Source organism: Notolabrus celidotus, chromosome 17 (assembly GCF_009762535.1).
Source record: "Notolabrus celidotus isolate fNotCel1 chromosome 17, fNotCel1.pri, whole genome shotgun sequence".
Taxonomy (NCBI): Eukaryota; Metazoa; Chordata; class Actinopteri; order Labriformes; family Labridae; genus Notolabrus; species Notolabrus celidotus.
In genome coordinates this window covers 11,834,231-11,848,640 of record NC_048288.1, presented here as the reverse complement: position 1 = coordinate 11,848,640, position 14,410 = coordinate 11,834,231, and the positions used below count along the sequence as shown (strand labels likewise).

General features: G+C 39.2%; 1 protein-coding gene across 1 annotated transcript in view; it reads right to left on the bottom strand.

The window, feature by feature from the left end:
• Positions 1–3,858: 3,858 nt before the first annotated feature.
• Positions 3,859–14,410, bottom strand: part of vstm2a (V-set and transmembrane domain containing 2A) — a 95,039-nt gene continuing 84,487 nt past the window's right edge. The window contains exon 5 of the mRNA XM_034706038.1: positions 3,859–4,801. Within this exon, the coding sequence (XP_034561929.1) occupies positions 4,725–4,801 (77 nt within the window). The 3' untranslated portion in view covers positions 3,859–4,724. The remainder of the gene's footprint in view (positions 4,802–14,410) is intronic.

Here is a 14,410-nt window from a genome sequence, read left to right as displayed (position 1 = left end):
ATAAAGAATATTAATAAATCATACTTTTCATTATGTCGCTCTTTTCAAAACAGGGTTAAATGGTGCTTCAAAAATAAGAAAGTAACTTAAATACAATAAAAGAGAAATGTGAGGAAGACAAATAAAAGGAAATATTAAAAATGTTTGAAGAAAAAAAAGAACAAAAGATAAAATAACACCATCAAAAATCAGAAAACTTAAAATGTGAAAATCATAAAAGCCTGCCAGTGATACTGCATAAAAATAATAACCTCTTGATTCAACTGGCACAGGATTTAAAAGATGCATTGTTTGTTTTTTTTATGTAATTGCATCATTATTAATGCAGCAATGCTGCCAGTCGTACATTTTATCTAAAGCCCAACTAATAAGACTCTAAAACCTCAATATGGTAAAATAAATCTTTAACATTAATTTATTAATTCTCTGTAGCCTGTCCTGGGCCCCAAAAGACTAGAAATAACAACTTATTTGTGTGAAAATTGGTTTCCCTTTCTCACCTGTAGACCAACATGGTTAAAGCCAAGTATAACTATACTTCATTATCAGTTGGCCAATTTGTGCTGAATTGTGTGCAATTTCTAGCTGCAACACACTGGCACATTAAGAAATTCCTGAAGATTTTCCGTCAAGAGTTACTTCTTATTGAGAAGTTAAAGTTCTGTAATGTTTGACATAGAGATGCTGTGACTTTGTATTTATAACTGTTGTTCTGCCATTAAACAACTCATGACATGTTTAATGACATTTAAAATGTAAAATAATAACCATTGTCAACTGGTATAAAATATGTATCCTTGACATCTGCAGTTTATGAGTTATTGTGCTTTATTGAGTTTTGCATTGCATGTGGATTAACTGTAATAATCATTATAATAATTTACAGTTTAGCTTATAATTACTTGTGTATTGTTATGTGTATGGAGGCCCATCTGTCCCATTGGTTTCAATCACACGCACCTGTGTACACCACCAACTCTGTTGTGAAAAGCTCAGTATGGCATGCTGATAAACTGTACATAATCTCATTATGATGACTTTCACAGCTGAGTTATTCAGAGTTATGTAATAAATCAAATTCAACGGAGGCCTATTCAGTCCTGCACAAGTACACAGAACAGATTTTATTGCAATGTTAAAAATGCTCTTGTTCATTGATCAAGTGAACACAATGTTATTTTTATGAAATGAGTTAAGAAGCTAAATGTTAAATTAAAGTCTATGCAGGGCGCAGTCATTCCCACTCTTGTGTGCAGTTATATATAAATAAAAGTCCTATACAGCAATGCATCAAAGCTTAATGCCAAGTGTTTTAAAGCTCCAATCCTCTCCGACAGCATATTTATCTCAGTAAACACATTAGGACTGTTGTCAAATGATTATTAAGTCATCCAAAAACCGTGCCAATCAGCAACTATACACTCAGTACTATATAACTGGAGCAGAAACGAGTGTGATTGCTGTCATCCTCCTATTTTGTCCTATTCCTTCATCTTGAGTAGTTGCATTAATGAAAGATGGTTGATTTGGAATAACATTTAGCTGCACTATCAAACGAAAAGTGATTAAGCTAATACAAAAAAAGGAGTAACTGTCTCCAGAGTTGGAAACCATGCCAGTTTTTGCCATCATCAGCTATTCACTCCCTTTTTTTTAAAGCTCCAAGCAAACAGATGGAAGCCCTCAGTGTTTGAATTTCATCTGTGAAAATGGTTTATTTAAATATTATTCTGATATTGTCATTATAATACAAACTGTTGCAATGTTCCAGTACAGAAGCCTCACACAATACCAAAGAAAAGAGAGAACTATAATTCATCAGAATTTTTGACAGCTCAACAAACAGACAGGACTGCATTGAAATGAAATACATTAGAAGAAACAAATACATCTAGAGTGGATGGGTAGAGTGGCATATAAAACAGAACGGAGAAATGCTTGTGTGATGGTTCTGAAATAACATCCCTGGATGAAGGAACTGCTGCTCTAGCCATCATCGCGAACTCCTCTCTTCTTTGGTAACGAAGACTTTTGTTGCTTGTGCGCAACTCGGCCTCCATCACAACTCGAACTCACTTTTTGTCACATTTTTCATCACTCTGATCAAAGAATCCATCTCTCCTTCTTTGTTATTTAACACATTGCAAGGGCCCCAAAATCAAGAGTCCCCTAGATTAGGATGAAGCTTTATAAAGGAGATGTTTCTAATATATATAGATACATTTTTTTGTCAAATACATTTTAATCCAAGTTCATTTTGAAGAGATGAAAAAACCCACTTTGGACTTGTTAACACTTGAATATGAGTACATGACACCATTGTTACAAGTACAGAACATCATTGGCCTCTGCCTTTTTAAATGGATTAAAAAAACATGTTAACATGCTGATTATTTCATTTACAAGTTGTACAGATCTGTAACTTTTTACATGAGGGTTGGACAAGCTGTCCACTCGTACTTTGCACACTCTCCAAAGTGCTCGCGGGCACATTCCCAGCACACTCAACATCCGAATCCCATTCTCGATACCTTTTAAAATAAGCTGTACTTCTTCTGCAAACTAAACATTCTGAATCTTTTTTACATAACATTTCAAAACACAGCAATCCATTTCCAGTCACTGCAGAGTGGTTTATTTATATATGATGGTGATGCGAGATTAACTGTCCAAACACACCCTGAAGCTGTTTTTGAACTTGAGGGATTAGACAGGGTTGCCCTCTATCGCCTGCTCATCTTGTACCCCGGCTGGAAGCTGCTGATCAGTAGATGCCTCTTGTCTGATCCCAAAGCGTGACACGCCCAGCCTTTTTTTTTTAACCTTTTGATGCTGAATCAACAAGTTTCCCCCACAGTTCTTTGGGAATGCAGTACATCTATACAGAAGGGATTGTTGCTTTGACTGCAAAGCAGAATAAAAGCTCAGAGGGCGGTGAGTGTTTTAGCCTTGTTGAAAACGCAGCACAGTAAGTGTTGGCAATTTCATCTGTATGCATGTTAGATTATACCATACAACACATGAGGAAGTACATTATCATGCTTCATGTTAGCTTAGAGTTGGTGTCGATTTTTGGGCATCAACCAAGCAAAAAATAGAATGTGCTTAGGGGTCGATGTCTGCCAAAATAAAATATTGATCTTATTGCAGGGGGACTGCTGCACTCTGGCAGCATGATCCTCACGGTGGGTAACATTCACTTACAGCTCTTGAGACATAAATCAACTACTCTATTATTCATAAATATTTCACTTTGAGTTGGAACGACTGCCTGTCTGATGGATGGTGCACAATCTCCTTTTCAGCTCAAAAGTTAACAACAACAAAGGAATCCCATTTATTTCCCAGCTTACACCGCATCACTGTAATAATAAGACGCTTTTTGCGCTATGAAACCGAAAAAAACACCTTTTGTCTGCGTTTGTCAGATTGTCAAAGCGGTTTGCTTATAAATGCTCTGTGTGGATAAAAATCTCTATGATATATCTGAAAATAAAGCTAAAAATATATTACTGTGAAATATAGGAGGGAGAATTCCAACCAAACTAACTAATTTCTTCTGAACATGGGGTCATATACAATGAAAAATTAATCTACATGTTGCACAGCTTCTAAACGACACACTTGAGCTGACCATACATCTATCTGTGCGAATGTATGTGTTGGCATCAGCATATTACTAACTAGCGATACTATATTTATAAAACCTAAAGTGGATGAATCCTCGATCACCCTTCTGCAATAATAAGACATACCAGGGAGGTGCACAGCAACCGAAGCATGCTGTTCAAAAAATGGTGCAAGTGGATTAAAATTAATCACCCAGTGGTCACATATTAGGATTTTAAATGACTCATTAATTGTAACATCCTTTTTATTCCTACAGAGGATGCAATACAAACTAAAAATGACAAGGGACAGTATTTTTTTTTTCACACCGAGGCTAGCACATCAAAACAAAGCTGAATTCAACAAACTGTAACACTGAACGCCAAGTGCTGAGTCATGTAGCTCAAAAAACAGATGCTCTCCTCTTTTTAGCCTTCAGACCAATAAGCATGCACACCTTTATCACTAACAAGATGTTAAATTATGCACATCAGATAATTTGAATCGTTAATACAGCAGAAGGAAAATGATGAATTCAACCTTTTTTAACCTGATGGTTAATTTTTAACAGTCTAAATTAATGTGTACTTAAATATCTTTTGTTTCTTTGAGAGGGCCTATTCACAATGAAACCCAATGGCCAATATGGTGAGCTATGTATACAGCACATACGATAATTCTCAGTGTTTCAAATAAAACATATATCTAGAATTATATATATTACACAAATGTAGATTCTCCTTTTTTCTTGTTCACTTTTGAGCAATGTACACATGAACAGAAACAGCGAAACCATAAGAAAGTCATTTCTCCATGAGCGATATCCAACAAAGATACAGTCCGTTTTCACAGCGGAGCCTCGCACCTCAGATGGTGTTGAGTCGACGTCTGTACAAAAGGTAATCCGACTGGTTTAAAGGTGACTGGTGTTTACAGTGGCTAATAACAATGTGCTGGGTGCAAGAGCAGTGGTGGCTGGGAAATGAGGGGCCAACTGTGCTGTCCGCATGGTGGGAAAGAGAGGGAGAGAAAAATAAAACAGGCAATTTCTTTTTCGCTTTGAGAGCGAATGGGGAGAAGCGAGATCTGGGCGCAAACCATGTCAGTTCTTCAAATTATAACAAGGCATCCCTCACCAAACCACATGCCAGGAGGAGGACAGCCAGTCCATAGCTGGATGATATTCTTGTACCTGAGGAGAGAAAAAACAAGACATGAATATTGGAAATGCAACTCAGCAGAAAGAGAAACAATTATTTTTACTTAGTCATCCTATCCATCTACAAATCAGAACACTGCCTCCCCAAATAAAAGACATGTCAACCACTACAGAATTCGGAATTTAAAATTGTTCTCATTTGTTTGACTTCTCAAATCACGGCATTGACCCAATATGAGACTTTTTTTTTCTCAAAATCTGTCCCCCTATATTTAGGGTTCACTAAATAAATGTCAGTATCTGTTACACAGTGCCACTTATCAGCAAAGCCAGCGTACCCTTCATGACTCAGGCCCGCTGTCACTCACTGCTGCCATGGTACCAACAACTGAGGCGGAGTTATGATGCAATTTTGATAAAATGGTTATCACTGCAGCAGAGACATTTAACAACTGTCAAGTAACCAGGAAATACAGTGTCACATGGAGTGATGTCTGAAGATGGAGAGCACAAAAAGTTCATTGTATAATGTGCGTGAGTATGTTACTGAAAAACAGAGTGAGGGTACGGGACAGGGACTACACAACACTGAAAACGTTGTGTAATGTTAAAAGAAAAAAACCTGAAGGAACAGCTCACCAATTTATTAGGTTAATTTGCAACAGGTGGGTAAGACAACTGAGTATAAAAAGGGCACTCCAAAGAGGCGGAGCTTCACAGAATTAAAGATAAGAAGTGCTTCCCCACTCTTAGAGACTGTGTGAGCAAATAGGTTGACAATATCAGAATACTTTAAAATTGCAAAGAACTGTACTTATTGACATAATATTATTAAAACAAGTCAGATAATCTGGCGCAATCTCTGTACAAAAAGGAACAAGGACGAAAACCATTACTGGATGGCTGTGATAGTCATGCCTTCACAAGCAACACTGCATTAAATACTGACATGACTCTGTAGTGGAAATCACTGCATGGGCTCAGAATCCCTTTCATAAACTATCGTTTCGAAACATAATGTCTCACTGCACCCAAACTTTGTTGATGTTAGGGTTGTAAATCATGTGAAAATTGTATCCACCAACCAAAACATTGTACATTACTAATGTCACTCACCGCAGTTACATAAAAGCAAAAAGTTGTGTAACAATGTAACTTTAAACTATTACATCTTCATTCCTCAACCTAAACCTAGTAGCACCCCTTATTCTTACACGAAAGAGGTATTTTTTCCACAAGTGATTAGCAACAGGTATTTAAAGCACTGACACATGATGGGAAATGCACCAGAGCTTCTTGGTGGCAGTGACAAACATATTTCATTATGTCATTTAGACTCTATCACCACAGGACCAATTGCTACAAAACTTGTACCCAGTTTTTTGATGTATACACTTTTAGCCTCTATATTTCCAATGTTACACAATATGTTTTCTTCTTCTTTCCTTTAGCCTTCAGTTAAAAGTGTAGCTTACAGAGTGCCACATTCTCTGTTCATGAAAAGTTATTACATCAATGCCAACATTAAAAGATGGATACAGAGGAACGGTACATGATGAATGACTTAATAAAGGTTGTGTTAATTTACACCTTCTGTATTGAATATACATTAACCATTATTAAAAGATAAACGTACAAATCTCTTCAGAGGACTACCTCATTTAGAGGTGGCTCAATATCACTGCATATTGGTATTTCAGTGAAGCTGCTGCAGCATTCTTACAAAATGTCAAGGTCTAAAACTTGGATGTTGCTTGCAATTATTGGATTTAAAAACTCACACGAATGCCATGAATTCTTACATGACTGCCTCAATCTTTACCCTACAACCACAGATAATGACAAATGTAACCCTCTTTAGAGTAACCGGTCTTTTGAAAAGGATTTACATGGGCAGCTACCATCGCCATGGCCCTGACAAACTGCTATCAGCACTGCAAGCAGCTCAGACTGTTTACTGAGCATTTGACATGACTAACGACTGCAAACAAGAACACTAACTCTCCAGCCTGCTGTTTTATTCGGCCGTTTCTTCGGGACACTCAACCTGAACTGATGAGATGAGAAGTAACGGATGGCAACTCTTCAATCCGATGCCGCAGAACTCTGAGCGCCGGAGAAATAAGAAAGAAACAGTCTCTATGCTAGCAGACAGAAAGGCAGGACTTCAGAAAGACAAAGCTTTAAAGGAGAAAGAGAGGTGTAATAAAGGAAAAGTACGAGTTGTAATCTTGTGAAACAAGCCAGGCACTTGGGGAATAGAAAATGAAATATTCACTAAATCATATTGACATTGACTTGATTCTGGTGTCACACTAGATGATGCTTCTAAGTAGGAAATCGTCCAAAGGGACATTGAGTTCCTTGAGGCCAGCTCTGGATTTTCTTGGCTGCTGGGGACTGGGGAGTGAAGGGAGGAATGGGGTGGAGGGGGGGTTGGGGACAGAGATGGAGGGCTTTGACCCTTTATTCCTCCCCAGCACATCTCATTTGGCTCGAGGTGATCTAGAGAACAGGAGTGCCACAGAGGAGCAGCAATCACTCTGGGCCAAAACACCCTTCACACAGAGAATAATTAATCAGCCTCCAGCATGGAGTCAAAGCAAGACACAAACGCAGAGAGACAGAATATAGAAATGCGCATGGAAAACATGCACTAATTCACTCGTAGCAAGCTGACAGTGACAGTGAATGAACAGAGAAAGGTGCACAATGCCTTCTTAAAAATGAAGCCACCTAATTATCTCAAGACCAATGTGTCCTTGTCCCAGTCCTTCTTATTTTTGCATGCAAAACGTCAGACGCATTATCCTGGCTGCTTTCTTTTTGAGTTATTCTATTTTTCCTATAGCTATTACGATGTGTCATCTAGTGGAGTATGCATAAGCGTAGTTCAAAGAAGTACCTTAGTTCGTGGAATAATCTCAACAAAAGGACAATTCTTGCAGGGCTTTTAAAGAGCTGGCTCCAATATCAGATCATGTGAGAAAAATAACACCTGTGCAACATGAGTGACGCTTCATGCTGCATTGCACAACTAATCTGATAAGATGTTGTGAAGTTACTGAGGATGAACATGCTGAATGCCAACATTTCGAACACAACACGTGTCTGCAGTTCAATGTATGTAGCCTCAACAATGGTAAGAAGACATGCTGCTCTCTGCAGACACAAAAACAATCACTAGTAAGTATTTCTAAATATATTGATGGAGATTTTTTCATCAAGGTTGAGTGACAATGTGACTGTGACGAGAAGTGATGCAAATGTCAGTACACAGGTCAGTGGGTGCTGTTGCAGAATGCACAATCTGCAACTTCACCAGACTGTTCACACTGGTCTTTGAGAGTTAGCTATTTTTGTTTTGGACTGTGTGCTGGTGCTATTTGTGCATATTTCAAGCCATTACACAGAGACTCTGTTTCTTCTGCAAAACAGTCTGAGGTGCATTTAAACCTGTTGTGTGTGCTTTATGAATTATGAAGTCTGTTTTGTCTCATTTGCACAGGCCTTGCGGGCTCCGAAGCCATGCAAACCTTTTGTGAATCAAGTCCTGAGTTGTGGGACAGCCTGGTTGGCCAAAATACAGAGAAGGCAAACTTCTAGGCCTTTTTTTATTCTAGACCATTATTCTGGTGTATCAACAGGTGTAGATAAGTCTTGTCAAGACCAAGCTTAGACCAGGGGATCACAACCCAGCTCTTTAGATTTACAAGATCAAATCTCCCATCTTGGATTAGGTATTTGGATTCCATTGCTAACATGTTGTTAACATGATTGCGTATGGCTTTGGTCTCCTTGGAAATGGAGCCAGTTCATACCTAATGGCAAACTTGTGCCCAGGCTCTGTAGGCTACCACTTAATCATTTTAGATAACATGATCTGAACACATACAGCATGACTTCTTTCAATTGGCTAAGCATTGTTCCATATGTTATGATTGGGAATCCATTAAATCTTGGCACACTCATAGCTTGTTGAAGAATAATAGCATTAGGATAGTCAAAACATGCCTACACGTAAGCCTCAAAATTGATAGTATTCCACAGTTAATGGTTGTACTCTTCTTACGGTCTCCTATAAAGGTGCTGTTATTGCACAAGACAACCACAGCAACTGGAAAAAGATCCCAGTGGGGTAGAGTGTGATACCTACCATCCTTGCAGTGGACTCAGACTAGACGGGTAAAAAAGTACGGGGGTAAACAGAAAATTGAAGGAAGGTCTGACAATACTGTGGCCGGAACAGTTCAGTGATTGGTTCGATTGAGGTACTTAAGAGGGCACTCTTCCTGAGTACCGAGAATTAAGGCTTGGGTGATATTTTTAAGTAGTGACAAAGACTGGAGAGAGGAAGAAGTGCTTTCCCCCAACTGTTTATGATTGGCCTTGTTACAATCAATGAAGCAGCTAATCAGGCTTGAACGAAAGACTGATCTAGAAGGATTCTTAAGTGGTCAGGCCAAAGATGCTTGCCATTTCCAAAATGTCCATACAGTATTGAATGTAATGTTTATACTTAGCTAACAGAAGCCTGGGAGGTACTTAATGGTTTAGATTAAAAAAGGGGGATTACAAAGCCTCTAATTTGAGAAATATAATGGAACCAGAATTCAAAACATGCCAGAGAGCGTAAATCCTGAATACACAACCTCTCAAGCGAGATCTATATCACAGATCAACTTAAGAATGGTGAGTCTTAAGGGATGAAAGTTACAAGGACTTTCAGATGTACATCAAACTCTTGGGTACTTCTTCAGCTTATAGTCACGGACAACAGGGGAGAGGGTTCAAGGCTCATAGAAAGACCCTTGGGCACTTAGCAATACCCATTCCAGCAGTCTCAATCAAGTCCATCATTCTCAATGGTTGACAGCTGCCTCCACGTGTTACGTTTCTGCATTGAAAATGTTGATTTTATTTTTTATTTTTTTAATGTATGAGGAAGCTGGATTAGTGGCTAGTCATGGTATGACAACAGATGACCCAAGGAAGAAAGTCAGTGTTGTATGTTACTATGACCTGCTTTATTCCAGTACAGTGGAATTGGACTTGATACTTAATTAAAAAATACTACCACGTTAAACTTTATTATTTACCTTTGTTGATGCATACACATATGTATGCACACATTGAAATACATTACCATTAGCAAATTAGTGAAATGTTGCTTGCCTCAACACCTACAGTATGTTAGAGCTGTTAATTCAGTTACTATTTGAGTCTCTGTGTTTGCACATTGCATTAGAGAAGCTTTCTTATGAACTGGATGTGTAAATATTCTACTGTTTGAGAATGAGTGGATTTCCTGCAGATGAGCAAATGTTTTCTTTTTGTCTGTCTGTTGTTTGTGTTTCTTCTTATGTCAAATGTTCATGTATTCTCTCCTGTTTGCTGAACATGATACAGTTAAGCATGATTCCTTTTTAGTAGACTTCCTATCATGAGTTGTTCCAGTTTGGTGTTGGATTTTCTTTATGTTTATTTGCGTTCCCTGTATTATACTCTGTGTTAGTTATGAGTTATCCTCGTTTATTTTGAAGTTCTTGCCCCCTGTATGTTTAGTTTAGTTTTACTTCCTGCCCTTGTTTTTCCCTCCAATGTTGATTGTGTCCTGATTATTTTCACCTGTGCCTCGAGTCACACCTGTGTTAGCTACCCTTTGTGTATTTAGTCTCTCTGTTTTCTCCCTTGGTGGTCAGTTAATTCTGTCAGGGCTGAGGCAAAAAAACAAAGAAAGAGAACCAAAAATGCAGGACTAGAAATGAATGGGATTAATAAGAAAAGCCAAAACTAAACAAAACTTACTCAAAGAAAATCCAAAGTCCAACAAAATTGAAAAAATCCACAAGAAACACTGGAAGAAGCAGGGAGACATGCAAACAAGACTAGGACAAAACACCACTGATAGTCATGGGCAGTCCTTAACCCCTGAGATATGATATCAAAGTCAGTAAATGGCCCAAAGGGTTATCAGAGATTAACAATATAACAGATGTATATCTTAAAGCACTGGTCTTTGTGATAGGTTACATGGAAAGATTGCAATTAAATCGGACCATTAGCATACAGGGGCTGGAGCCAAACCCAACTCTAACTGGGTGCAATTGGGGCACACCCTGGGCTGGTCGCCAGTCTATCACAAGGCTAACAAATAGAGACAAACAACAAGACACACTCACTTGCACACCTACTGGCAATTTATAGTCACCAATTAACCTCACAAGAATGTCTTTGGACTGTGGGAGGAAGCTGGAGTTCCCAGAGGAAACCAGCACATGCAAAATAAACTTAAAGGCCCTAGGAATTAAACCAGGAACCTTCTTGATGTGAGGCAACTAACTAATGCACCCAATATTACAGTTTATGAAATATAATAATTTTATACATGCATGCTTATAACTCCACTGTAATGAAAACACATTTTCCCTTGCCTATTCATACAGTATGTATTTTAGTCATCCTCCAGCCTAGCAACCCTGAGAATGTGGAAGTAGAAAAACCTCTACAGTGTTTCTGTGGCCCACCTACAGGGAAAACTTCTGGTAGGCGATTTCAATTGGCTCCTGTGGTGAGGTAGCGACAAGAGTGATTCACATAGGTGTGCATGCAAGACTACAAGCAATTCCGCCTCCTCATATGCTATTGTGGTTTTGGTTCAGTGTTGCAGTGTTGCAGTGTCAAGACATCAAAGGCTAGAGCCAGACACGCCAATTGCTTTGTTGATGATTGCAAAGACCAACATACTTATACTATCCTAGCACTGAAGGAGCATAAAAAATGTCAGTCGCTTTTTATTTTTAAACAACTACACCTCAGCTAACCACTTCATCTCAGACTGCCTCCTCTTGTTTGAAGTCAGAGCCTGAATCATATATGCATCTATAATGTACTGGCACAAGTTCTTCTGGAGAGCTCACCAAGTATGTTGGTGTGTTTCTACCTCTACATCTGTTGGCATCTGTCTGTGCTCTTCACCCTAAGACAACATTGAGCTAGCCATTCAGCTCAGACCCTCAATATTGCATCATCCCCACCCACTTAGATCATTCAATAGATATTGAGGTTACAAACTGAGAGGCTGAATATGCTGCTTTTTCAACTGAATTCTAAACCTTGCTTAAAAGATATCTAGGACATGTTATCAAGAGCTAAACATATTTGGGGACCTTTAAGAGTGAATGAATCCTATGTTAGTGTTATTATTCTTACATTTAGTCTATATCTCATTGCCGGTATACCCAGGAAAAACTAATACCATTGATGTCCATGTCCTGCTAACTAGAACTATGTCCGAAGCACAGCACCTTCTGTAATTAATTTTTCCCAAGTCCCACAAATACAATCCTGCTGCCAGAAATAGTCTCCACAACCCCAAATGTGGATTAATCTGCCAGTGAAAGAAGCCCCCAATAAGGGCACTATTTCATCCAGTTTGTTAAAGTTTAATGAAAACTAGTGACCATCTGTTTTGGCATACTGAACACATGTTGAGCTATTCCTGTGGCTTGTTGTCTCTCTAGAGTATAACTCTTCGTGAGCTTCTCTCAGTGTTCCCTTGCGGCACTGCAGACCACTGCCACCCAGCTCACATTAAATAGCAGCATATGACTGTCCCCGCTTTTCAGTGTGTGTGAGTACTTAGTGAGATAATTGAGCCCTGTTTTTGAGGGTTTTTTTGTTTACTTTTTGTGGCTTTTTTATGCCTTTATTTAGAGGGATAGTGTCGGAAACTGGAGGAGAGAGTGGGAATGGCATGCGGTAAAGGGCAGCAGGTTCGAATCAAACTGGAGCCACATGTGTTGAGGTCGGTAGCCTCTATGAACAGGGCATGCTATTTAACCGCTAGCCAGAATCAGCACCCAGAGACCTAATGGCTACTGATACAAATTTGACCCTTTTGGCACTAAGGGTTTCATGACTGGCTTTATTTCCACCATGAACTGTTTATTAATACTCCTACAGTTAACTTCAGTTATTAACTTCCTCTTCCTTTCGGAGCACCAGAATGCACCTGTGCCTTTTTCCTTGCACCGTCTCTCCTGAAGTCTCTCCCCTTGCATCGACTTTCATCTCTCCCACGCCCCCCTTGAGAGGCATCTGAAAGTTTGAAACTTCTAACTTAATGAAATAAGATTCAAGTTATAATAAACCAAAGTTGACCTTTAACTGAACTAGCAGACTCATTTGGAGTCCTACCACATAACCTGAGCATGCATCTGGTTTCAGGGTGTTCCAATTCTTACCATGGTACTGAATATAAAAACAAGCCATTGTTGTGGAAGTTTTTGCCGTTACTTCCCGTTACTGGTGAATAATGAAATAGAGACTTCTGCCGGCCGACAAGGTTTTATTCTCTTTGCAAGGAAAAGGTCAGTCAACACCCGAGCGGTTGGAATGAAGAAAGACCTCGAACATGGGGAAAGCTTGAACATTTATACCTGAGAACCGTCCCCCAAGGTGTGTTTCACACTCTTTGTCTGTTGCAGGTATCTACATCAGGGCGGGGTCCCTAAGGTGTGTTTCACACCCTTTCACACCCTTTGTCTGTTGTAGGTATCTGCACCAGGATGGGATTGTTTATTCATCAAGGAGGGTTCAGGGTCACAATTTACGTCACAATTTAAAACACAATGGGTCCCATTGTGTTTTAAAATCAAGACACTAGGTCCTAGTGTCTTGATGAGGGGTCAAGAGATGGGGCGTCTCGGGCAGTTGACCACAAAGGAACCGATTTTACCATTACACCATCAGCAAACAACAGTATTACTATTATTTGCATTTATAAATCAAACACATTCTTTTTGGTGTGTGTGCACAGATTTTAAATTGGAAGCTAACCTTGCCAGCGAGTATAGGAAAGGTAAAAGTACTGGCTGTGCTCTTGTGCTATTTTTAGCAAACAACAAAGGAGGAACATTTGTGCATTATTGTTTTTGTACACTACCTTGCATTTTAATTGCAGAGCAAACATAAAAGATTCCAGGAATGCAGCATAATACACAAAAAAATACCTCTTTATTTGGTCAAAGGTTGCATTATTTCATTTCTCCATGACTCTAGCTAAAAGCATCTCCACCCATTTCCTGTCATAGTTTGTCTGACGATGCCTTTGCAAGTCATTCTGGATTTATTTACAGCTAAGCAGTGGAAACTCAAAGATAAGTTTCCATAGCAGATATAATTTAGAGATGTCTGACTTTGATATCATATCTCAGGGGTTAGGAGCTGAATGTTGCATCTGAATTTGTGTTTTTCCACGTTCTTTCCTGGCTCTTCTTCACAGTGTGAAGGACTAGACAGACTTATCTGCGGGCATAATGAGCGACAGTATCCATCAGAGCTAGAAGAGACCTTTTCAGGCTTCCTCTGTGCATGCTGGGATAGAATAGACCCACACTGAATACTCTTCATTTTGTTCTACTTAACCTAACACAACACTCTTACATTTTTGCCAAAATGTGTTTGGCTCGCTGAAATGGTGATGTGGAATATCAATTCAAGGCCAGCAAGGCCGTCAGGTTCAGCGAGGCAGGGAGGTGAATCACCACAGCACCTCTACAGGGAGCTCAAACTGGCTTAGTGCCAGTTCCATCTATTCCTACTGATCCCTGGGCGGCTGGCTGGCTAGCTGACTGTCTC